This window comes from Vigna unguiculata, chromosome 3 (assembly GCF_037176805.1).
Source record: "Vigna unguiculata cultivar grain cowpea cultivar isolate G323 ecotype 2 chromosome 3, ASM3717680v1, whole genome shotgun sequence".
NCBI lineage: Eukaryota > Viridiplantae > Streptophyta > Magnoliopsida > Fabales > Fabaceae > Vigna > Vigna unguiculata.
This window is the reverse complement of record NC_140794.1, coordinates 38,205,051-38,232,250: the sequence shown is the minus strand read 5'-3', so window position 1 is coordinate 38,232,250 and position 27,200 is coordinate 38,205,051. Positions and strand designations below refer to the sequence as shown.

Sequence of the window (27,200 nt, the reverse complement as noted above, 5' to 3'; positions counted from 1 at the left end):
CAGTTTCAATTTGAGATGCATGTGCATTGTTTTGGATTCAACTTGTTTTGTATGTTTTTGATTTTAGTTTTGTTAATCTTGTTCTAGACACATTCCTTAGGTTCTCCTTTGTGTGTTATCCTTTGTTGCTCTGCCTTTTTCTTGCTTGTCTTTCTTGCTTACTCAATTGAGTTTGTCCATTTAATTCTATCACTTGATGTTATCCAATTCTTCCATTTGAGTTTTTCTTGATTTTCTGCTTTGTTATTCTTATGTGGAAGACCATGAGTGATCTTGCTTCGTTTAGCTTGAAACTCACTAATTTGGCAACTGTGTAGGTGATTGCCTTTCTCTTGAAGGTAGAGCTGAAGGAGGAACTGTGAGGACAAACAAATTAAATGGCTACTCGAGAGGAATTGTAGGAGTGAGTTGGGACTTAAAGAAGGAGTGCAAACAGTTGAGGAATACATTTTTTTAGGGCTGTCCGAGAGGGAGAATAGCAAAGAAGCTGCAGCCCGAGCCTACTTTTATTTTATTTTATTTCTGTTTTGATATCATGGAATTTTGTGGTGTAATTTTCTTCTTTCAGTTTCTGTTCATTTGCTTTGGAATAGGAAAATGCATTATTGCAATTCCATTCCTTAGTTGTTTGTAATAGTTTTAACGTGTAGTGTGAGGTCAACAAGGGGTTCTAAGTTCCACTTGATTCTTCACATAGGAAAAATTTTCGTCTAGTTTATGTTTTCTGCCTTTATGTTTTAAATTTCCAAGTTTTGTGTGATTTGTATGATTGTTTCTATGTTTTAGGTCACCATGATATCTAGGTGTAATGCATTTATCACCTAGTTGACCTTCTTTTGGTCTTTAGATTTCACTTTGTTCACACACTTTGACAAATTGTTTCTCACAATCTATTTTGCTTTGAATTTTTCTTGAGAAATTTTGTGAAAGAAATTTAGAGATCTCTGGCTAGGAAAGGCTTGGTTCCTAAGATTGTCCATGTGACTCACCTCCCTTTCCTAGGAGTATCTCTACAAATCTTTTTCATTATATTCTCTTTAGAAATTCCTAAAGTTTCTTTGTGAAAAGTTGTTTAGATAAGTGTTTCAAAAGTGTTTTCCAAAATGAGTTATCATTTGTACAATAGATTGCATTTAGGTAGTCATAGTGAGGATGTAATGCATCATACACATGAGAGTACATTCCCTTTCTTTGGTAAGGACATTAATGCATTATCATACATATCTTGGGAGAGGGAAATAAATGATTTGGTGCATTCTTTCCATCTTAGACATAGTAAATACTACTTTCTTACTTTGTGCATTTCTAGTTTTGTAGGACATGCAAGAGTAGAGGTGTCAATTTGGCTCAGCCCATAGGGCTTAGTCCTGGCCCATGTGGGCTAGGGCCAGAAAAGCCCACATTGAAAAAAAAGCCCCCAACAAAGAAGCCCACAGGGCCAAAAATCCTACAAAAGCCCTGTGGGCCAAGGCCAACCCATGGGCTTTCATCTTCCACATGAAAAATATATTACTATCTGTAGGACGAGCCCAACGAACCGGACAAGCACGACACCCGAATAGGTCGAACGACCCGGACCTGTCCGACGACCTCGGCAAGAACAACGACACGAACAGGCCCAACAACCCGAACGGGCCGGACAACCCGGACAACCCGGATGGGCCGGACAACCCAGATGACCCAGACGGGCCTGACAACCAGGATAAACCCGACAAGACGGGCCCAACGACCAAGACGGGCCCAACGACCAAGACGGGCCCAACGATCCAAATTGGCCCGACAACCCGATCATGCCCAACGATCCGATAGGCCCAACGACCCGGACGAGCCCGATGATCAAGACAGGCCTAATCACCCGAACGGGCCTAACAAACCGGAGGGGCTCGACTACTCGGATAGGCCCAACGACAGACTCAACCACTCGAATAAGCTCGTCCGTGTCGTCGGGCGAGCCGTGTCGTCGGTATCATCCGGGTCGTCGGGCTCGTTCTGGTCATTGGGCATGTTTGGGTCGTCAAGCACGTTTGGGTCCTCGGGACCGTACGGGTCATTGGGCCCGTCGGGCTCGTCCGGGTCGTTGGGCTCGTTCGGGTCATTGGGTATGTGTGGATCATCATGCCCGTCCGAGTTGTTGGGCCTATTTGGGTCGTTGGGTCTGTCTGGATCATCGAGCCCGTCCGGGTCGTTGGCCTCGTCTGGACCGTCTAGGTCGTCGGGCCCGTCCGGGTCATCGGGTTTTCCGGGTCTTTGGGCCCGTTCGGGTTGTCGGGCTCGTCCTTATCATCGGGCTTGTCATGGTCATTGCGCCCGTCCGGGTCGTCGGGTCCATCCAGGTCATTGGGCCCATTCGAGTCATTGGGCCTATTTGGATCATGGGGCGTGTTCGGGTCGTTGGGTTTGTTCTGGTCGTCGGGCTCATCCGAGTCGTCGGGCTCGTTCGGATCATTGGGCATGTCCAGGTTGTTGGGACCTTCCAGGTCGTCGGGTCCTTATGGGTCGTAGGACCCGTCCGGGTCGTCGGGCCCGTCCGAGACGTCGGGCCCGTCCGGGACGTCGGGCCCATCCGGGTTGTCAGGCCCGTCCTTGTCGTCGAGCTCGTTCTGGTCATCGGGCCCATCCGGGTCGTCAAGTCCATTCGGGTCATTGAGCCCGTCCGTGTCATCGAGTCCGTCCGTGTCATCGAGCCCGTTCGGGTAATCGGGCCTGTCCGGGTCGCTCGACTTGATCTTTGACTCTAGCTTAATGTAGTATTATTTGGGGGGCTAACCCATTTTAGCCCTAGCCCTAACCCACTAGAGAGAGGCTTTGGGGGCTGGGGCTTTTTTTTGGCCCCCTCGTTTAGGGGCCCCTAAAAATGGGCTTTATGAAGAGTGGGCCAAGGGGTGCCCATGGGCTTGGGGCCAAATTGACACCTCTATGCAAGAGAGTGGTGGGATTATAGGCAGTCTAGAGTGAAAAAAGGAAGAAAATCTCCCATTCAAAATTGGAGTGAGTTGAGAGCATGCATGAGAAGAACATTCATACCACCTTCCTTTGATTTAGATCATGAGATAGAGAAAAAGAAAATTGAGATAGCAATAAGGAATGAGGAATATCATCTTACAGGGCTTTTCAGCTTGGGCCAATGGCCTGGCCCATTTAGTTTATCTTTGTTTTAAATAAATACATGTTATTTTGTATGTTTTATTTTCAGCTTAATAATTTGTTTCTATTTGCAGCCCTTTTCCACATTCTGGGCCTTTGAAGGCTAGAAGCCCAAATCACGTTAACAAGACATTCCCACAAACCAAACAATCTGCTCCAACGTGCAAGCCAAATGAACTTTCAGGCCACTTCCATGTGCAGGGAGAGAAGCTTCAGCGTTCCTTTTATTTGGGCTTCCCTTTGCTACTTACAACCCAACATTTTCTAAGCTGGCAATTGATATTGGGCCTACGACCCAATCCTCCTTCACATCTCCACCCTGCAGGCAACGCTTTCCTTAGTTGCAGCGACAATTGGGCCTACACGTAACAGCCCAATTGCATCAAGCGAAGTCTCCATTTCCTTCAATCTGCAGCCAACATTTTCAATCACGCGTGTACCACACTGAATATTCATTTTTCGGCTTGCAAGCGTTCATCACCAAAAGTGTTTTCCTCTTCACACTTAGGATTGCCTCCGTCACGAGTTTTCACCATATGTTAGGGTTCACGTCGCAGCCCTCAGCCCTCACGTGTCACAGCCTTCACGCGTTCCTTCTTTTCCCAGCTAGGGTTTTCGTTTCTTCTTGCAACTTTTAATGTTTAGGTTTTCTCTTGCCGTTAGGTTTGTTAGACGGCATCCACCCTTCTTCGGTTTACTTTTCCGGTTGCGTTCATCTTTAAAAGGCAAGCCAACCATTTGTGTCGATTAGCTTTGATGAATGAGAGAGAGATTTTAATTCCCTTTCGTCTTAGCTCACCTTCACCGAGAGTAAACCCTAGAGTGGCCTCGTCGATGAGATTCCGAACACCATAATTGGAGTTTGGTTAGTTTAAGCCTTCCGCTGCGTTCCAAAAGGTGTTCCGTGTGATTCAATTGGTAGAACTTCGATTGGATGGGCTTTTTGATGAATACCGCGACGGAGCATGTCATCACTTCTTCAGACCAAGGATTTCTCATGTAATATATGTTCATAAAAGTTGATAATAAAACCCATCACCAAAAAAATTAGAAATGAATCAATCTCATTTTCAGAACGAATACAAGGTGATATTTGTGGTCCAATACACCCACCATGAGGATCATTTATATATTTCATGGTTTTAATTGATGCATCTACTAAATGGTCAAATATTTTATCAACTCACAATCAAGTACTTGCAAAGTTATCAGTACAATTAAGAGCTCACCTCCCAGATTATCTGATTAAGAAAATCTATTTTGATAATTCTGGTGAAATTACATATCATGCTTTTCATGAGTATTGTATATCAATTGGAGTTGAAGTTGAGCCTCTAGTAGAACATGTTCATACTCAAAATAGACTTGCGGAATCATTACTAAAATGTCTAAATTATTAGAGATAATCTTCCAATTGCTACTTAGGGATATGCAATTTTGCATGTTGCATTATTGATTCGCATCAAACTAACAAGTTATCACAAATACTATATTATGCAGTTGGTTTTTTGTCAAAGACCTAATATTCTCATGTAAGAATTTTTAGGTGTGGTGTATATGTTTCTCCACCAAATGGGACTATGATGGGTCCTTAGAGACAATTGAGAATATATTTTGGATATGATTCTCCTTCAATAATGAAATATCTTGAACTACCAACACAAAACTTATTTATAGTTCGACTTTTCAACTATCACTTTGATGAATAAGTTTTTCCAATATTGGTTGGAATGAATTATCGTTATCTCATTTTGATCCTCGTACAAAAGAATGTGAACTAGAAGTTCAGAGGATAATTCATTTACAAAATTAGTCAATCAATTACCTTATATTTTATTGACAAAAAAAAGTGTAAGAACCGCAAAATTTAATTAATTAAATAATTAATTAATTAATAAATGTGGGTGGGAAGAACATTTATGACATTAATTTTTTATTGGTATGACGTGGAAAAGTACTAGCTCAAATGGTTGAGAGTACTTTGGTTGTGTGAAAGGACTTGGGTTCGAGTCCTATGTATGCTAATTGTGTGTTATTTAATTATTATTGTTTTGATAATATGTTTAACCATGTTTCCTATGATATAATGCTTGAAGTGTATTAGTTAGCAAGAAACATGAATTGGCTTGATGGTTTAGCATTGATTTGGCATTGCATGGTGATGGGTTCAAACCTTTCTTGGAGAACTCAAATTAAACTTTGCCTGGAAGGGGCTGGACAGTGGGAGAGCTTGAGGAATTGTTGGAACTCAAGCATTTCGTTTTAAGCGAAGGAATTCCAGGTTAGGGGAGTTTTCCACGTTAACTTGAAGAGGATTGATTGAGATGGAGATAAAAGAACATTCCAATGGTATGAGAATTATTCGCAAGGGTTGCAAAAACTAGGAAATTGCCAAGAAATTCATGTGCCGCCTGGCGGCACGGGGCTTGCCGTCAGGCGCCTTCGCAACAGTATTGGTTTTGTATGGTTGCGTGAGACAGTGTGGATGTGGGGGAATTTTAAAGTCCAGACTGGCTAGTGAATGAAATTCAAAACGTGAAGTGGTGAATAAGAGATGTATTGATTAGAGGATTGAGTTGATGGGTAGGAATGGTTGGCAGGCGTTAGGCAATTGTAAATGGGAAGTTAGAGATCAACTTGGTAAATTGGAATGAGTGAATCAGAAAGTTGTCAGTGTGAGCAGTATTAACATCAGATAAATTTGTTTACTTTGTTTACGCACATTGGGATGACACACTTGAATGGAAGTGGGAGTTTGGATAGGGAATTAGTCACTTGAGGAGTGGTGTACCTAAGTGGTAATGACTTAGCGAGAGTTTAGAAGTATAGAATGAATGATGGAAGCAGGTCTGACCCTTTAAACCAGTCCAGCGCAGGTACTAGTATGGCGCCTGGCGGCAGTGTTAGTCCGCCAGGCGATAGCCCTACTTTAGGGCTCTCTAGAAGACGTGAGGCGCCTGGCGGTGAAGGATATTCTGCCAAGCAATATCCGTAGGATTCAAGGTCTACTGGAGTGTTGGCGCCTGGCGGTGAGGGTTGTCCCGCCAGGCGGTGGCTAGTGTGATTTATGGTATTGAGGCGCTTGGCACCTGGCGGTACGTGTCCCCCGCCAGGCGGTCTAGAAGCTGTAGCGCCTAGCGGTACGTGTCCCCTGCTATGCGATTTGACTCCTGTAAGTCCTAGTTGTTGGACATTTTAGGCGTGATGTACAAGGCTTTTGGTGATGCTTCAAAGGTAAGATTGCTAGGTTCCTTAAGTTTAGCTTGAAACGTATCCCTTGAGTTGAGCTCGGGATAGGGGTTAAGCACGTAACATTCCTCGAGTTGAGTTGGGAATGGCATCCCTCGAGTTGAGCTCGGGATGGAGGATGAACACGAGGAACCCTTGAGTTGAGCTCGGGTTGGTGAGTGTTGTCGGTGTGAGTGTGCTGGTTGTGGCCAATACGAATAGGTCCAGATAGATTGCCCTCCTTAGTAAATAGCTAACGAGTTTGGTAGTCTTGGGACAATACGACTTATGTTCGTATTTGGGAACTCCACCTGGTGTTACAGTGTATGATCCGTAGCAATGGTTTCTCGCGCGTGCTTTGTCGATTGTGGCCGATAGGTTTGGCAGCAAATTACCTTGGGGTAGTTACTAAAAGAGGTAGAACACGAATGATCTGGTTGTGGCCAGGTGATATAGAATAGAGTGAGAGATGTTATTTGGATGTTTGCATGAAATTTATAAATGACTACATCTATGTATATCAATATGTTTGTGTGATGATTTTATTAAGCTCACCCTATCTGCTTGTGTTTGGCGATGATTGTATGTGCGGTACACGTGAGCAGTGGATGTTGATGTAGGTGGTGCTGGTGATGCTTAGATACGGAGCGGGGACATCATGGGATTTTATGTTTATGTTTTCTATCTTCTATTGGGAATAAGTTGTAAAGGCTCATGGCCTATTTTTACTAAACTTGCAGTTTTGTAATTATGGATGTTTTAGTAAATTAATAAAGTTTTAAATTTCCCGCGCTTTTGGGAAATGAGGTTTAATCATAAATGCGATGTCTTTATGACTTTATTTATTTTATTTATTTTAATTCCGTAATATCCTGACGGGATGTTACATTTGGTATCAGAGCAATGGTTTTCAAAATGATTTTTGGGGTCTAAGGGGAGTGAGCTCATCGTGTTACGTTAGCGTGGCTAATTGTTTGTGATGTTTTATTAGTTTAGATGTGAAATCCTAATTTGAGCTGTGTAATTTGACCAGCTATAAAAATGTGGCGTGCTCAGGCCATGGCTAACAAGAGGAGGAGAAACACTGCAGGAGCTGATGATATCGCTCAGGCCATTCATCGCATGGTGGACGCGATGCAGTCTATTGCCGCTCAGCCCAGAGCCGTGGTGGTACCTGTTCGCCCCGTGAGGATGGAGGATTTTATGAGGCATAAGCCCTCAAAATTCTCTGGTAAATCCACCCCTGATGAGGCAGACGCATGGCTGAGAGAGTGCGAGAAGATCTGCAGGGTGATAGACTGCATTGATGCTTAGAGACTGTCATTTGTCACTTTCCTACTAGTGGCAGATGTTGAGTATTGGTGGGTGGGCATGCAACAGCTGATGTAGACACGGGCCAAGGATATCACTTGGACTTCTTTCAGGACCAGATTCTTGGAGAAGCACTTTCCAAATTCGGTGAAACATGATAGGGAAGTTGAATTCCTCACTTTCTAGCAGGGGAACCTGATTGTGCAGGCATACACAGACAGGTTTGAATATCTGGCTAGGTTTTATTCACCTACAATCACTGAAGAGTGGAGGTGCAGGAAATACGAGGGCGTGCTGAAATAAAAGTTGCGCCGATTCATAGTACCACTCCGCATCAGGGAGTTTCCGGTCTTGGTGGAGTAAGCCAAGGTGGTCAAGCAGCTTGAGACGGGGCCAGCAGTGGGACTCGACCACAGAGGACCACTACAAACACTCGCCAGCAGAAGAAGCCTTATACCAGACCACCAGCTTCTTCCAGAAAACTGCAGTGTTTCAATAGTGGTGGTGAGCATTTGAGGAGGGATTGCCCAGAACCCTCAAGCAGCTCTCGAGGATGCTCTAGCACTAGCAAGTGCTATATGTGCGACCAGACGGGGCACTATGCCAGACATTGTCCTAACAAGAAACCAGCTAGAGGTGTGCTAGCCAAGAAGCCAGTTGGAGATAGGCCTAGAGCACCAGGGCGTGTTTTTGTCTTGACGACTACCGAGGTGACCTAGTCAGGTAACCTTGTGCAGGCTACATGTTTACTGTTTAATCATGAGGTTATTGTGTTATATGATTCAGGAGCTACCCATTCATTTGTATCTAATAAATGTGTGAGGAGGCTCAGGCTTGTGATGTGAGAGCTGGGGTGCGAATTAATAGTCGTGACACCAGCGTCAGGCGAGGTAACCACCAGCTCTGTTTGTGTGGGATGCCCTATGGAGATGGCGGCCCGCAGATTCAAGGTGACTCTTATTTGCCTACCAATGGAGGGTTTAGATGTGATTCTAGGTATGGACTGGCTGTCGAGCAACCATGTTGTAATCGATTGCGGACATCGTAGGGTAGTGTTCCCAGATACAGCAGGGTTGGAGCTTATCTCTTCTAATTAGGCTGTGAAGGAGATTGAGGTTGGAGCTACATGTTTTATGATAGTGGCTCATGCAAAGAAGATGAGTACTGCAAAGAAAATCAGCAGGATTCCAGTAGTGGATGAATATGCAAATGTTTTCCTAGATGAAATTCCAGAATTGCCACCGAGCATGGATGTGGATTTCACCATTGATCTCATCCCTGGAGCCGGTCCAGTGTCCATGGCACCCTATCAGATGGCACCAGCCGAGTTATCTGAGTTGAAGAAATAGATTGAAGATCTGCTTGAGAAGAAATTTATACGACCGAGTGCATCACCATGGGGGCGCCTGTATTACTAGTGAAGAAGAAAGTGGCAGCTCCAGATTGTGTGTTGACTGACTACCGGCAACTGAATAAGTTAACGATAAATAATAAGTACCCGCTGCCGAGGATTGACGACCTATTGGATCAGCTGAGGGGAGCTGCAGTGTTCTCAAAAATACACTTGAGGTCGGGATATCATCAGATCCTAGTCAAGCAGGAAGATGTGCAGAAGACGACTTTCAGGTCGCGATATGGGCACCGCGAGTATGTAGTGATGTCGTTTGGGGTGACTAATGCACCGGCAATATTCATGGACTATATGAATAAAAATTTTCGGCCTTATCTAGATCAGTTCGTGGTGGTGTTTATTGATGATATTCTGATTTACTCTTAGAGTCGGGAGGAACACGCCGAGCATCTAAGAGTGGTACTGGGATTCTCAGAGAGCATCAACTTTATGGGAAGTTATCAAAATGTGAGTTCTGGCTGGATGAGGTACAATTCTTGGGCCATATGATCTCCGCCCAAGGAATAGTAGTGGATCCGGCCAAGATCGAGGCAATGGTGAAGTGGGAGAGGCCATAGACAGTTACAGAGGTGCGAAGCTTCTTGGGACTAGCCGGTTATTATAGGAGGTTCGTGGAGGGTTTCTCCAAGATGGTACAGCCACTAACACAACTCACTAGAAAGGATCAGCCTTTCTCTTGGACAGATGAGTGTGAGGCATGTTTTGAGGATATGAAGAGATGATTGACTACTGTAAGACCCGGGAAAATTAAATAATTATTTAATTAAGTATTTAATTAGGACGGGTAGCGAGAACATTTAAAGCAATAAATGTGAGGGACTATGACGTGGAAAGGTACTAGCTCAAGTGGTTGAGAGTACTTTCTTGTGTGTGAGGACTTGGGTTCAAGTCCTATGTGTGCCACTTGGGTATTATTTAAATTATGCGTTTTTGTGTGTTTATATATTGAGTGCGTAGGAATGATAATAAATCTTTAAAATTGTGGAAGTCATCATGAAATCTGGATTAGTTGAATGGTTTGGCCTTGGCTTGGTATGTGCATGAGAGTGGGTTCAAACCTTGTTGAGAACTAAATAGTTTCCTTTTTGCTAAATTTCTTTTGAGCATGAATATGAAAGGATTGGGAAACCTAGAAGATACTGGAGAGGCAATGTGGGGGGCTGAAAATTAATGGGTGATAACCATTGAATGGCCTTAACCATATTTTTATTTAATAAAATTCGTTTTAGTAAAATAGAGAATAATTAGGGTACATTAAGCTTGGGAGAGAAGAGAGAAGGAGAGGAAAAATCAGTCCGTGAAAGGTGCAAATAGTTCTGAGAGTGAGAAGGGACAATTCTGGTGCGTGAAGGAGGCCAGCGAGAGAAGAATTAGAGTGGTTCTTTTAGCAAAGGGAAAAGGTGTGCAAGGAGAGTGGGAATCTCAATTTGGAGCGCGAATTCCAGGTTAGGGGAGTTGTTTATTGTGTTTTAATTCGTGATCGATTGAATATGTACTGTCTTGTATAACTGCATGAAATTCTTCCCTTTTGACGCTGTTGTTTTGGAGATTCTAGGTTCTCGCCTAGAAATCGCCTGGCGGGCATGAAGGTGCCGCCAGGCGGCACATCAGTAATAGCCATTCTAGGTTTTGTAATATGAGCTGCCTGGCGGTGAGCATGAACCGCCAGGCGATGTATGGTACTGTCGTTGTTTTTATTGTGTTTTGTTGAATTGTGACCTGTGTGAATTTCAATTGGATATTTCTTGTCTGTGTAATTGGATAATCTTGCGATATTTCATGTGTTCGGAGGTTTTGGGCATATTAAGAATCTGATTGGAGACATGAGAGATTCGTACGGGAACCAAGGGATGGTATGAGTGGTAGGCTAAATAGGATTGCTATGCGAACGGAAGAAGTAAGATGGGTAATTGAATAATATAATGGTGTGATGGTTTGTTAATTCATGCTGAGTAAATTGAGCCTGAGATTGAGAATTGGTTAGAACTTTGAGGGGTTGGGGTATTCGTGGGTGCAGGAAAAGCTGAGATTCTATTATGGTACTGGAATGCCGCCTGGCGGCGTTACCTTTGCCGCCAGGCGATAGTGGGACGCAGACCCGTTTTTTTTGTGCAGAGATGGGGTGACGCAAGGAGAGGCAAAAATCCGTGTGTGGGCTGTTGAGAAATTTTAATTAAGGAAGAATTCGTGGTGATTAATAGGGTAAGAGAAAAAGGAGGGGAGTATATTGTAAGATATTGATGAATAGTAGGTAATGGGAAGTTTAATGAAGATGAATAATTGGAGATAAAAATATGGTAGAAGGAGAGTGTAGCTGCTATTAAATGGTGAGTATAAGATTTCGTGGTTTGGGTAAACCAATTGATGACGAACTACAGGATGAAGCAATGTTAGAAGTTGGTAAGTATAAGAATTGGGGGTTGACTGGAATTTAGTATTAGTGGAATTAAGTAACTATTCTATTGTGAGAATTAGATAACCTATAGAGTGAATGAATTCTGTGATTATACTTGAATAAGTCGGGGGAAGTATACGGACCTAGGAGTATGGTGATGAGTAATTCCATTGTTATTGTATGGTGGGGTAACTTGCATAATGTACTGATGAATGGGAAGAGTAATGATTGTGGTAATGTTCTAGTTGGAACCAAATTAGTGAGTGTGCCAAAAACAGCTGCTGGATGCTTCTGATATGGCGCCTGGTGGTCGGTTGACAACCGTCAGGCGACAACCTTAATGTGAGTGAGCCTGCACTGGACAGGCGCCTGGCGGCACGGTGTGCTCCGCCAGGCGACAACCTTAATGTGAGTGAGCCTGCACTGGACAGGCGCCTGGCGGCACGGTGTGCTCCGCCAGGCGGAGATGGGAAAACAATGAGTCTGGGAGGACGCTGGCGCCTGGCGGTGAGTAGATACCGCCAGGCGGTCTGGAACAATTTCGCCTGGCGGCGTGTGGGCCGAGCCAGGCGGAAATGCTGTTGTTCATTGCTTTCTGGTGTGTTGTTTTTAATTGACAACGATGCTTTGCTTGGATCGGGAGATGCTGTGCCATGAGCGGGTAGGTTCATGGATGGTGTTTGACATGTGATGATATGAACGGGGAGGTTCATATTCAGTTACTCTCACGTGGGGATACGAGCGAGGTAGGTTCGTATGTTCCGTGCTCACATTAAGAGATGCCACGTGCGGGGAGGTACGGGGGCTGGTGGATCACATGTGTTGGACTACGGGTGGGCAGGTCCGTAGAGTAGGACTACGAGCGGGGAGGTTCGTAGAGCAGGACTACGAGCGGGGAGCTTCGTAGAGGCAGGACCACGAGCGGGTAGGTTCGTGTGAGCATCAGATTCCCGAGTTCAAGGCTAACAAATTGTATGATTTGAAGACTGATAAGTCTTGGGGTTAAGGTCTTGGCCAAGAATTATAGATAATGAATAAGATGGGTAAATGATCTATCTTGTGTTTATATGCTTGTTATTTTATTTTCTCAGCTCACCCTTTCTGTTTGTGTTTGGCGATGATCGTGTGATTCGTTACACGGGAGCAGATGTTGATACAGGTGGTGCTGAGGATGTTCAGATGGCGGAATGAGGGCTAGCATGGGATTAGACCTAGAGTTTTACTCATATGTATTTTATGTTTTAAACACAAATTTTGGGAACTTGTAACATTTTATGAATTCAATTATGAGTTTTGGCGCGCTATCTTAATAAATTGAAATTTTCCCGCGTTGGGATTCTTACCGAGATGTCTATTAATGAATTTATTTCTTTTATTATTTATTTTTAAGTAATATTCCCTAGGGATGTTACAACTACCGCTCCAGTGTTGGCCATTCTTAATACCACGAAAATGTTTGAGGTGTACTGTGATGCCTCATATCAAGGTCTGGGTTGTGTGCCGATGCAGGACAAAAGACAAGTGGCTTATGCATCGAGACAGTTGAAGGTGCATGAGAAAAATTATCCGGCGCATGACTTGGAGTTAGCGGTGGTGGTGTTTGCCCTCAAGACATGGAGGCACTATTTGTATGGGGCACAGTTCCAGGTATTCAGTGATCATAAAAGTTTAAAATACTTGTTTGATCAGAAGGAGCTGAATATGAGGCAGAGGCGCTTTGATGGAATATCTGAAGGATTACGACTTTGAACTGTTATACCAACCTGGTAAAGCTAATGTCGTAGCAGATGCCCTGAGTAGGAGAAGAGTTCATGTGTCGGCCATGATGATTAAGGAGTTGGAGATGATAGAGCAGCTACGAGACATGAATCTAGGACTGGATATGGGGGCAGGTCAGATACGGTGCAGCATGCTGAGGATCACTAATGAGTTCCTAGATGAGGTTCGGGTGGAACATGGTAATGATCAGGAACTACAACAGATCATTGGTGAGTTGGGCACAAAAAAGAGGAAGTACTTCAGGATGGGCAGGGACGGTATTCTACAATTCAGGGAGAGGGTGTGCATTCCCAGCAGTAGGGTCTTGAGGAAGATGCTCTTAGATGAAGGGCATAAGAGTCGTCTTAGCATACACCCAGGTATGACTAAGATGTACAAAGATTTGAAAGCTACCTTCTGGTGGACGGGCATGAAGACAGACATGGCTGATTATGTCGCTTCCTGTTTGATATGTCAGAAAGTGAAGATTGAGCATTTGTGTGATGATTTTATTAAGCTCACCCTATCTGCATGTGTTTGGCGATAATCATGTGTGTGGTACATGTGAGTAGCGGATGTTGATGCAGGTGGTGCCGGTGATGCTTAGATACGGAGCGGGGACATCATGGGATTTTATGTTTATGTTTTCTATCTTCTATTGGAAATAAGTTGTAAATGCTCATGGCCTACTTTTACTAAACTTGCAATTTTGTAATTATGGATGTTTTAGTAAATTAATAAAGTTTTAAATTTCCCGCGCTTTTGGGAAATGAGGTTTTTTCATAAATGCGACGTCTTTTTGACTTTATTTATTTTATTCATTTTAATTTTGTAATATCCTGACGGGATGTTACAAAAAGGGTTACACTACTAAAAAAACTCATATTTCCTGCCAATTTTGTTTTGAAATTTTTTTTGTAGGAAATATTTATAAATTTTTTTATGAAAAAAAAATTCGCAGGAAATTGCTGCCAATTTTTTTGCAAAATATTTTGTATAAAACAATTTTCGCAACAAATTTTGTAAGAAATACTTACGAATTTTATAATTTTGTAGGAAATAATTACCTACAAAGGAATTACTTGCCAATTAAAATTCTTAGAAAAAATAGCAGGAAAAAAACTTTTCTTGCAAATTTTTTAACAAATTTGCAAGAAAATTTCCATGTAATTTGAGAATTTGTACTACTGTTACTAATATCAACTGCTAATGCTCTGAAGATAATTGATATTAATTCTTAACACACCTGAAGCGTGGTAGGCTTTTTAATTCCAAAGACACGCTTAAAGCATGGTAGGCCTATTGGTTCCAAAGATAAAAGTCATCAAATGAGAAAAAAGGGAAAAAAGGCAAGATGGCCTAATTGAGGAGGTAAAAGTCCCAAAAGATTCTTTTTACATAATTAATGATTCAGTTTCAAAAGAACCTCAGGTACATGAAATTGTTGAAAATAATGAGATCTCAATAAATTATGTCATGAATCATATAATATGGAACCAAAATGAAGTCAATATTGACAAAATTTTTACATATAATATAGCGATGAATGCTATGAATGATAATGGGGATCAACAATCAATGATCATTGAAGATTGTCGATAAAGAAATGATTGACCAAAATGAAAATATGCAAAGAAGCATAATTAGATTTGCTTGCTAAACGAAAGGTTTTTTGAGCTATAGTTTGCACCTTGAGGGTGTGAAACCTGTTGGATACATATGGATTTTTACGCAAAAAAATATAAGAATGATGAAATTGTTAGATACAAAGCATGGTTGGTTGCTCAAGGTTTTTCACAACCTAGTATTTATTTGTGAAAAGACATATTGATATTGGATGCAACAACATTTCAATAGTTGATTATTCTAGTTGCACAACAAGGTCTGCATTTACATCTAATGGATGATGTTACAACCTATATGAAAATCCTTGAAGGATTAATTTTCCCAACAAAGCAAATTCTAAAGAGGGTTATTCAATAAAATTGAACAAGCCCTTTTATTGATTAAAGCAATTAGGACGTGTGTGGTATAATCCTCTTATTGAGTACTTATTAAAGGAAGGGTATAAAAATGACCTTATTTGTCTTTGTATTTATATGATAAGATCTGAAAATGAATTTGTCATAATTGTTGTTTATGTAGATGGCATAAACATTGTTGGAACTCCTAATGAGCTCACAAATGCAATTGATTGTTTAAGGAAAGAATTTGAGATAAGGATCTTGTAAGGATAAAGTTTTGTTTGGGAGTACAAATTGAGTATTTAAACAAAGGTGTTTTTGTACATCAAGAAGCTTATATAATGAAAGTGCTTAAAAGGTTCTATGTGGACAAATCATACTCAATGGTAGTGGGGTCGTTAGATGTTGATAAAAGCCCATTTTTAGACCTCAAAAAGATGAAGAACTTTTTGGTCCTAAAGTACCATATCTTAGTGTTATAGGAACACTAATGTATCTTGCTAGTTATACTCGACCTTATACAACGTTTGTTGTAAATTTGTGAGCAAGATATAGTTCTTCACATACAAGAAAACATTGGATTATAGTAAAACATATACTATGTTACCTTAATAGTACTATGAATATGAGCTTATTTTATCCAAATGATTCAAAATAAGATCTAATGGGTTATGCAAATGCATGTTATTTATCATATCCTCACAATGTCACAATGGTTAATCATTAACAAGATATTTTTTCACATGTGGTAGCACAATGATTTCATGGCGGTCTACGAAACAAACCATAGCAGCAACATCCTCTAATCATACAAAATTTTTATTATTACATGAGGTAAGTTGTAAATGTGTTTGGTTAAGGTCTATAATTCAATTTGTGCAAGAAACTTGTGGCTATCTCCAATAAAGATGGAATCAACAACTATATAAAGACAATAGTGTATTATTCAATTGAAAGGATGATATAGATATCCAAAAGATTCATTCATGTGAAAATCTAGTAAGTCTATTTATGAAGTCTTTGCCAAGGAAAACGTTTTAGCAAATGATTCACAATTTTGGACTTCATCATCTTAATGATGTAAGTTTACATGAGGGGGAGAAATAGAATATGTTATGAACAATATTGTATTAAAGAATACAGGATGTTGTACTCGTTTTCCTTCACTAGGTTTTTATCCCAAAGGATTTTTCCTAGTAAGGTTTTAACAAGGCATATTCTTTTATCAATGGACACCCAAGGAGGAATGTTATGAATTAATGGTTATCCATTGATTTGATACAATTACTCATATGATTCATTACTCTTTATGTAAATATTTGTATTAACTAGTTGATTTGTTTCCTTTATGAATTATATGTCGTATCTATAAATAAGACTTTTCCTATCAGTAATAACACACAGAAAAGTTGTTCCATATTCTCTCATTGTTTATTCTTCCTTTTATTCTCTATTCTTCTCTCTGTTATTAGCTTTATTTTATAACAAATACTAGTTTTTATTTATGTTTTTTTATGTATTATGACTATGAGAACATTGTTGGTTTTGTTTAAAGGGATCTACTGTTTACTATGATAGATTTGAAAGTCTCGTAGGTGTTTGCATCAAAAGAATTAAGTTTATTTGGGAAATGAATTTGGAGGAGAAACCAATATTATCATCCTCTTATGAATGAAGAGAATGGGAGGGAGAGACAGATCATCACATGAATTTCTACAATTTTATCCATAATTTTTACAAAATAATAATCATAGTAATATAAATTATATTACCAATAACTAGTGTAAACACATTTTTAAAATATATATGATATTATATTAGTACGTGATGATATTGTAATATCACTGAGTTAATATACAAAGTAAATTTATATTTATTAAAAATAAAATGGAATAAATGGAGAAAAGAAGAGAAAATAACTTTAGTGAACGAAAAAAAAAGTAATTATTAGAATATTTTTATAGAAAATATAAAAATAACTCTTAGTATTTAAAAAATAAGTAAATAATTATAATGTAAAGGGTAAATTAAGAATAAGTAATTATAGACACAAAAAAGATAATCTTTTTATATATAGTTATAGAAAGTAGCATATCTTTACCAATATTATTCGGGGAGCCAAAATAATACATTAAAAATTTATACATTTAATTATTGTCACTAATAAAATAAAAATGAATACATAATTTAGTATAACGATAACTAAAAAAGAAATCACACATATAAAAGATTGCTTAAAGAAAATTCCATGATAATCAAACCACACTTAAAATTCAATTATAAAAAACACACAATACAATACTTCTTTTTCTATGTTCATAAAATATACAAGAGACTCATTAAATAAATGATTAAACTAATATTTTACTATTAAGTGAGACGAGAGAATTACCTTCTTCTTTATTTTTTCAAGAATGGAAGAGAACATATGAGAGATGAGAGCAAAAATAATAGATCTTTTTTTCTTCATAAACAAAAGAAATTAGTTGAGAATGGGAGATGAGAACAATTTGTGAGAAACTCAAGACATATGATGGAAGCACAATTAAAATTCAGTTATAAAAAAATACACACTACAATGTTTTTTCTTCTATGTTCATAAAATAAAAAATTAATATAAAAGAGGCTCATTAAATAAATTATTAAATTAATATTTCACTATCAATTGAGACAAAGAATTACCTTTTTTTTCTCCCTCGAGAATGGAAGGGAACATAGGATAAATAAGAGTAAAAATAATATATCTTTTTTCTCTTAAAAAACAAAAGAAAACAGGTGAGAATAAGATGAGAACAATTTGAGAAAATCAACATATAATGGAACCACAATTAAAATTTTGGTTATAAAAAAACACACAGTATAACATTTTTTCTTCTATGTTCATAAAATAAAAAATTAATATAAAAGATATTCGTTAAATAAATTATTAAACTAATATTTCACTATTAATTGAGACCAAAAAATTATCTTTTTCTTTTTCTCCCTAAATGGAAGAAAATAGAGGAGAAATAAGAGCAAAAATAATATATCTTTTTCTCTTTAAAAATAAAAGAAAACATGTAAAAATGAGATATAAGAATAATTTGTGAGAAACTCAAGCCGTAATAAATAAAAAAATAAAAAATATCTTGATAAATATTTTTATTATTTATTATTTATTATGTTTAATTTTATATTTTATTATTTATTAACATTAGTTATTATCATTATAAAAAAAATATTTGATTTTATCATCATTAATTTATGATATATTTTTTAATATTTATAATATTAAAAAACTTAAAATAGTATAAAAAATTTTCAAAACTGGGAACGACCTTTGTCACCACAATGCTCCGCCACTGATTATAAATATTAATGATAATAACAATAATATTATTATTAGCATTGACGTTAATTGGAAAATAAAAACTATTAAAAAAATTAATAATAATAATTATTGTTATCATTATTAAACTTTGTGATAATTAATAATTATTATTATTATATTAATAAAAATAATAATAATAAAATTATTAATAACAATAATTATTATTATTATTATTATTATTATTATTATTATTATTAGTATTATTATAATCGATAATAATAATAGTAAAATTATGAATAATAATTATAATAATAATATTATTATTATAATAATAATAATATTATTATTATTATAATAATAACAATTATATTTTGTTTTATATTAATTTAATTATAAGGTAAAACTGTAAGATAATAATTTTATTTATTAAAATATTTTTTTATCCATCACCTTCATTAAATTATTCACAAATTTTGAGAAACTTTATATTCAAATTCTTTCATTGTCACCTTTATCTCTTCATTCCTTAAAACAAATACTCCACTTTTTTCTCTCTATTCATTCAAATTTATCTTTTAAGGATGTGTTTGCTTCCAATAATAAATTTGAAAAAATGTAGAGGACAAAGTAAAATCGTTTATTTTAAGAGAAGGAGGTAAAAATGAAAGGATGGATGTGATAAATATAATTATGTTTTAATAAATAAATTGTTAGATTACAGTTTTACTCCTATGGTCAAAATTAATATAAAATAAAATATAAATATTATTATTATTATTAGTTTTATATATTATTATTATTATAATTAATATTACTATTATTATTATTTCTTTTTTTTTAATGCGTATGTGATGAGTTGCATTCCCCCTATCTCTTCATTCATGTAAGGATAAGAATATCTATTCTTCCTCAAATCCATATGCACATATCACCTCTAATCCCTAAAAGCAAACAAGTTTCATCCATTCTCTTAAAAAATAAATCCTTATAAGCAAACACATCATAAGTATGTTTGTTTTTAATAATGAAATTTAGGGAGAGTGAGTTGATGAATTTGAAGAAATGGAAAGAGAAAAGTGAGGTTGTTTGTTTCAAGGGATGGAAGGTCAAAGTGAGAAGATCTTAAAATAAAATTATGAGAGTTTATAAATATTTTGATGGATGTGATACATAAAAAAATGTTTTAATAGATAAAATTGTTAGATTACAATTTTGTCTTTAACTTTAAAATTAATATAAAATTAAATACAATAATAATAATAATTATTATTATTATTATTATCATTCATTATTAATATTATTATTATTAGTTTTAATATTATTATAATTTCTAATTATCACAGGATTTAATATTATTAACAATAATAATTATTATTTAATTATTTTTTATGTGTTTTAATTTTACAATTAACATTAGTAATTTTATGCCATTATTGTTGTTCTTATCATTAATAATATTATTATTAATAATAGAATTTATATTATTATTAATATTATTATTATTATTAATTATTATTAGTTATTACAATTAATTATTATAAATTCTTACTATTATTATAATCATTATTATTAATAATAACTACCGTAAACACAGGTACATTAGTGCCTCTGTACACATTTTTTAAATATACAAATATGCAAATATGCATGACATTATATTAGTAGGTGATGATATTGTAATATTATTAAGTTAATAAATAAAATAAAACTATATTTATCAAAAGTAAAGTGAAATGTATGGAGAAAAGATGAGAAAATAATTGTTGATGAATAAGGATAAAAAAAAGAAAGAGATAAGTAAGCAGTTTTATAAAAAACTTATAAAAGTAACTGATAATTTTTAAAAATATAATATATATATATTGTAAAAGGTTATATTGGAATTATGAAATATGAACGTAAAAGAGATAATATTTTTTATATTGTTATAGATATATGAAAAATAGTTAAATTTTATGTTTATACGAGTGTAATTATAACTTGTAAATATATAAGTATTTAATATATTTTGTAATTCAAATATGTAAATGAGATTATAATAATAAATAAATTATTAATTAAAAATTAGGAGTAAATTAGTAAAATAATATTCGATGATATGATTTTTTTCTGCAAATTCATGCAAATCTTCTGGTAGTATGAGGAGATGGATTTCATATTTTCTCCCCCAAATCTACCCTCTCAGATTGTGCAAATCCCTTGAAACAGAGTTTACTTTGTTTTTTCTAAACATGAGTTTTATTTAGATTTTATTTTTTATTCTCGTTTTCTTAATCATATGATAACAAAATATGATAACAAATGATAAATAAAATTTGAAGTATTATTTCAACTAAAAGCCAAAATTTCAACTAAAAGTCAAAATATATAATGATATTTAACGTGGATCTATAGAAAAAAAAAGGAATAGATTTTTTTTATTGTAATATTTGTAGATATTGGTGATAAATCTATTTGTTATATATTTTAGTTTATAAGACTCGTTTGTTTAAAATTATACAATTACTTGCATATGTTTCACTTTTAAGATTATAGTAATTATTTAAGTACCGTGACAAGTTCCAAGGAACGTTATGATAAAGTCACATATATTAATAAAAATTGTAAGTTTTTCTGCTAATTATTCATTAATTAATAAAAATTTAGAAGTTTATGATATTTAATGGGAGGGAGAAAAAAAATTAATGCTTCATAAAGGTTATTAAATGTATTATTAAAAGATGAACTTATTCTTCTAAATTATGCATAATGTTGAGATATTATAGTAAGTTAGAACAGTTTTTACCTTAAAAATATGGACTAAGGAGAAGACAAAGTTTGAAATTTATTTAGCATTAAAAACATTTACAGAAAAGACAAAGTTTGACATTGATTTAACGTTAAAAACATATAAAGGAAAGACAAAGTAATACATTTATTTAACATTAATTTCATTTAAATAAAGAGTAATGATTCATTAATAGCATTTATTTTTAAACACTTAATTAAAAGATTTTCTTTATGTGTTTCTGTTACATTACATCCTATGATTTATGATTTGAGTTTTGTGAAATGAAGGAGAATTAGGAGAGAGAGAAGAGGTGGGGTCAAAACGAGACTAAGAAGGAAGAAAGTGTTACTAGAGTGGTTGACGAAAAAGGCAAAAAATGAAAGTGCTGACAGGGATGAAAAAGGGTGGGACAGAACAGCACTATCTTTAGAAGCAATGTGGGGGAATCCAACAGCACACAAAGATCTCATAGGCCACAAGAACTTGTGGCTCACAAAATTCTCACCTTATGCTGAGGTGGAACATGTTTTTTCTCCTCTCTCCCACAAATAAAACCACACCCAACACAACACAACACAAACAAACAAACTTCACCACTTCACCCATCCCCTGCCTCTGTCACTATTCATTATCCGTTTTCATATCAATTTACAGTGCAAAAGACACCAAAAAAGAGAGTTACTGAATGCACCAACGACAACAACTTCTATATATCTATCTACATATACTTATGTATATATATTTTTCATCGTTACTTTCCCCATTTTTCTAGATAGAGAAGGAGCAAGCAAGCCACAACAACAACAAGAGAGAGATATTCCTGACCCTGACCACCCTCATCACCATTTTTATATCTCAGGAATGTCAGAGGTTAAAGGCTCTGCCATAAAGCTCTTTGGAAGGACGATTTCTCTGCCACACAATGATTCTTCTGCACCTGCGACTCTCGCTTCTCCTTCATCTCCCTCTTCTCCCCCGGAACTTACCTCTGCAACACAACAACACCAAGAACACCAGGTACGTCACCACCATATTTGTTTTTCCTTCACTTTGTGGAAAACCATGTCGATTTTCGAATCTAACCGCGACCCATTTTGCATAACCGTTCAATTGCTAATGGGTGTTTTCAAATCTTCAAAAAGTTTTCTTCTTGGCATCGTGTCAATTCAGTTGAATTCAGGGCTTGCTGCAATTTTCTGCGGTTATTTTTATTTGTTTTTTTAATCAGGGGTTTTGAATTTATTTAATCATCATTTAAGTGGTGGCGAGAATTCCCTGTGGGGTTCCTTTCGGCCAAATTGGATCCAATCTCCTTTATGGAATACAAGTATAAGAATATTGGATGGAATATATCATGTGGTTTGGCTAGCTTCGGTTTTAGCGTTCTGTTTGGGTCCATGAATTTGCATTTATGCTATACAAAGTGAGTTTTCTAATTTTAGTGATTTCTTCCTGTTTTGAAAATATTGTCCTAAACGGGTTGCTTGGCACGTTCAATCGAAATTCAAAAAAAGAAAAAAAAAAAATCTTTTGTGTCCATTTTTTATTAGATCTCTTGCAGCATCCCAGAGGTACTATCGCTAAGTTTTTGGCTTGAATATTTTCTTGTTTTACTTAACTCCAATCTAATCAATTTTCCTTTCACACCAAGGACTTTAATTGGAGCTTAACTATTCTAATTTGACACTTTTGTCCTTATTTAACAATTGTCCAAATGACCCCTGATTTTGTGACATCACTGAGAAGAGAACATATTTATAGACTACTTTTGATTTAATTATTTTCCATCCGTTTCATACTCTTATTTTCTTCTTCCCCTTGAATTCCTTATATGGTCCTGTATTTGTAAATTTTAAAAGATCATTTTCTCGATTGTCACCTACATATTTACATCTAGAATTGAGATTTTGGTGCTGAATTGTTCTATTGACTATGCTCCTTACGCTTTCACGTGAGCGACTTCGTTCATTGAACAAAGTACTTACCCTGTTAACTACCTTAACGTGAAAGGAAAAATAATATCTGCCCCATTTTTGGTGGTGTGAATTCACTCACCCTCCAACCTTTCCCCTGAAATATCTAAGATTTTTTTATATGTTGAATCAGAGTCACCAAATAAATAAATAAATGTATCAATTTCACATGTCATAATGATAAATACCAGTATATCATTTCTCTTTTCTTGATTTAAGGTATTGAGTTCAGAGTTTTCCAATTCCACGAGCTTAACCATAGTAAATTAGCAATTCTAACCGTGATCACGTTCACTGTTTTAGGAAGCACTAAGGAAAGAACTTACCTCACTTGAAGACGATGGTGCCTCGTCACACCAAACAACAGAGGATTTAAAATCTGCCGCTTCAGACATACTCGAGAATCCTAAGACTCCCTCAGCGGAAACAGAGACATCACTGCAGAAATCGCCCGAAAATGAAGAACAGAGCGAGACAAGTGCTTCTGAAGAAAAAACACCAAAGAAACCTGACAAGATACTTCCATGTCCGCGGTGCAATAGCATGGACACTAAATTCTGCTACTACAACAACTACAACGTCAACCAGCCTCGTCATTTCTGCAAGAACTGTCAGAGATACTGGACTGCAGGAGGAACAATGAGGAATGTGCCCGTGGGTGCTGGTCGCAGGAAAAACAAGAACACTTCGGCTGCAGCTGTGTCACATTACCGACAGATAGTGTTCCCGGAGCCACTTCAAGGAGCTACACTCAGTGCCTCCAATGGACTGCATAATGCCCTTCTGGGGAACAGAGCAACTGTGTTGAGTTTTGGTCCTGATACCCCTCTCTGTGACACCATGAGTTCTGTGTTGAACATTGCTGAGCGGGCCCAAAGCTGTGTATCAAATGGGTTTCATGCAACTGAGCGAAATGGCTCTGTTTCCTATAGTAAGGAGGGTGATGCGGGTGCTCATTCTGCTGCAGTTTCTGTTTCAACAACTTCAAATTCAAGCCATGCTAGCTCACATGAATCAGTTGATAAAAGAGTTGAAGGTTTCCCTCCTCAGTTATCATACTTCGCAGGTGCCCCTTGGCCTTATCCTATGCCTCCTCCTACATTTTGCCAACCTAGGTACCCTTTATCATTCTATACTACACCACCATATTGGAGTTGTATGCAACCCTCTTGGAATATCTCATGTATGTCACCCCAATCTTCTGTCAGCAACTCTGTCTCTGCCCCCATTTTAGGGAAACACTCAAGGAATGGGAACATCATCACCCCATTCAACTCACAGAAAGAAATACGTGATGTGGAACATAACAGTTCAGAGCACAATTTCTTGATTCCCAAGACTCTTAGAATCGATGACCCTGGTGAAGCTGCAAAGAGTTCCATGTGGTCAAAACTAGGAACCAAGAATGACAGAGCCAGTTCTGGAGGCCTTTTCCAAGCTTTTCCACCCAAGGGAAATGACATGAATCACAGGGTTGAAGCATCACCCCAGTTGCAAGCCAACCCTGCTGCTCTATCGCGCTCTCTTACCTTCCATGAACACACCTGAATGGGAATCACGGTGAGGCAAGTCGGATTCTCATTGTGCTTATGCAAGTAGAACCCCATTTTGATGAAAAAGTGTTCTTCCTTTCCCTCAAGAAATTGTTTTATTGAACAACCTCTGTGCAGGATTCCTAGGAGCCTGTTAGACTGAACAGGTGTTTTTGCTGCATAAATAGGAGATCTGTTGAGTAAATATCTTGGTGTATAGATATAGATATATAAATGAGACAAGCAAAACTAGGAGGAGAAGAAACAATGGCATCTTGGTTTAGAATACACATGCAAATCTTCTTTGGAATTCTGTTTTTTTTTTTTTTTTCCTTTTTTTAGAGATTCTCTACTTTAATAATGTTAGTCCCAGATTATGATATTTATGTAAGCTTTCTTTATTTTATTTTCCTTCTACTTTAATCGTGCTATATAGCACGACTTGCACTCTCATAAACATCAACTCAGATGCACTCTGTTTTCGCCATTATCTACAGAGATTTGGTTTTCCATATTTGTTTTTTCTCTACCTTTTTTGGTATATTTACATTCAAATTCTGCTACTTATCCTAATATGAGGCTAGGATATAAGTGCCTCCGTGGTGTGCAACCATAATTAAAACGAATACTCACAAACTTTTGTTTCAACTACATGTTAAGAAACAATGTAACGTGTAACTATGATAACCCAAGTTAAAGGGAGGTGTTCAATTATATGGTTAATGTAAATGGTCTTTTTAAACGAATATTTGTTTAAGAAAATAATATTTGAAATAAATTATTACAAATGTTTTCTTTAATATAAGTCAATAAATCATTTACAAAGAGTTTAAATCCATTCCGATCTTTATGATGTCTTTACTTTTTAATATGCAAGATTTTTTTTTTTTAATTTTTAACACATTATTTTGTTCTTACTTATTTATCACTATCAATTACTAATTATACCGTTTCGCTTTATGCTAAGTTATGAACTTTTATTACTTTTTTTTAATTTTTAGAATTACTTTCTAAGTTTCTTATTTTTCTTAAACTAAAAAATAAATAAAAACGTTGCACGGGAGCGGATATGTTTACTAGTAAGATTAGACAAAGAGGGAAAAAATGTATTTCTTTTTTTAGGTTTATTGGTTATATTGAGCCCATTAGGAAAAGAAATAACTGTAAAAGTAAAGGGGTGTCACCTTTTGAAGATTATAAAAATGGAAAATTGATGACCATGCTTTCTTTTTTTAAAGAACTCCAAAATAGAGAAAGTTAATAAATTGATATTCTTTTATGTGCATGCATTCATATGAAGGTCATTTTCAATCTTTATTGACGCAACAACAGAAAGTTAGGTCTTGATGCAGCAATATGCCAATCTTTTGTTAGTGGGATCTACTACATTCCTGGTCCTTCATTCCTATAGCTAATTCACTTTCACTGCATTAGGAGGTATTTATATAAAAGAAAATTATCTACAAATAAATGGACTCAATCTTCTTGCACTGCATTTTATGTACAGTCACAATCATATCGAAAGGTTGGACTGAAGGTAGCCAGACAATGCAAATGGATTTCATATAAAGTATCAAGTTCTTTTCTTGTTGCTACAAAACATGGAATTCATGGTGGCTTGGTTTACATTAATATTAGTTTTCTTAATTCAAAAAAATTGTTTCATTTTATTTTAATTTCTTACTTGGTTGGTTACTACCATTGATTAATGTGACTTCCACATTCATTGTTATTTACAGGGATGACAAAATAGTCAAAATTTGATGGGCTGAGCTGTTAACTTGTTTAAAATGAGACGAGTTGGGTTAAAAATTTTAACTCGTTAACCTGTTTTAGTTTGATTTCTCCATCCATCAATTTGACAGACTAAAATACGGGTTAATCCGACATGATCCGTTAGTTCATTTTTTTCTAAATTAAAAATTAAAATATAAAATAATTTAAAAATTAATTTTTTTATATTATATTTTTTAAAGGTGTAAATATATAATAATATTGTAATTTAAATCATTAACACTTATAAATTAAGTTATAATTATTATTTATAATAGAATAATTTAACATGTAAATGTAATAATTATTTTAATTTATCTAATTAAAAGCATTAACTAATTAATTAAAAGTTTAGAAAATATTTTATATGATTAAATGTGCTTTTAATATTCATTTATATGTATACATAAACAAAGTGTAAAAATAACAATTTTTAAAAAAATGAAAACAAATTAAAAAAAAAAGTGACAGGCTAGCCCAACCCAGTCTGTCAACTTGTCATCTACAAGGCAGGTTATCACAAGTGGCCTGTTTTTATTTGACGAGTTAGCTCGGTCTAGTCCGTTTCTTATGGATCAATGACAGGTCAGGCCAAAACGGGCCAAACTAGCCCATTTTATCACCTCTAATT

The 27,200-nt window shown here is 36.3% G+C and overlaps 1 protein-coding gene and 1 long non-coding RNA gene across 2 annotated transcripts; one reads left to right on the top strand and one right to left on the bottom strand.

Annotated features, from left to right (window-relative positions):
• Positions 1–21,696: 21,696 nt before the first annotated feature.
• Positions 21,697–23,728, bottom strand: LOC114179203 (uncharacterized). The gene is made up of 2 exons (XR_003603447.2): positions 23,591–23,728; positions 21,697–22,279 (listed from the first exon to the last, which is right to left on the bottom strand). It is a non-coding gene; the product is annotated as an uncharacterized LOC114179203 (long non-coding RNA).
• On the top strand, positions 22,051–25,202 carry LOC114179202 (cyclic dof factor 1-like). Its single transcript, XM_028065452.2, has 2 exons — positions 22,051–22,308; positions 23,568–25,202. Exons 1-2 carry the CDS (start codon positions 22,153–22,155, stop codon positions 24,810–24,812), a joined length of 1,401 nt encoding a protein of 466 aa, XP_027921253.1. The 5' UTR covers positions 22,051–22,152; the 3' UTR covers positions 24,813–25,202.
• Positions 25,203–27,200: the final 1,998 nt, after the last annotated feature.

Coding starts and splice junctions, on each gene's coding strand:
- LOC114179202 (XM_028065452.2), top strand. CDS start 22,153: ATGTCAGAGGTTAAAGGCTCTGCCATAAAGCTCTTTGGAAGGACGATT. Junction 22,309..23,567: donor AACAACACCAAGAACACCAG/GTACGTCACCAC, acceptor TCACTGTTTTAG/GAAGCACTAAGGAAAGAACT.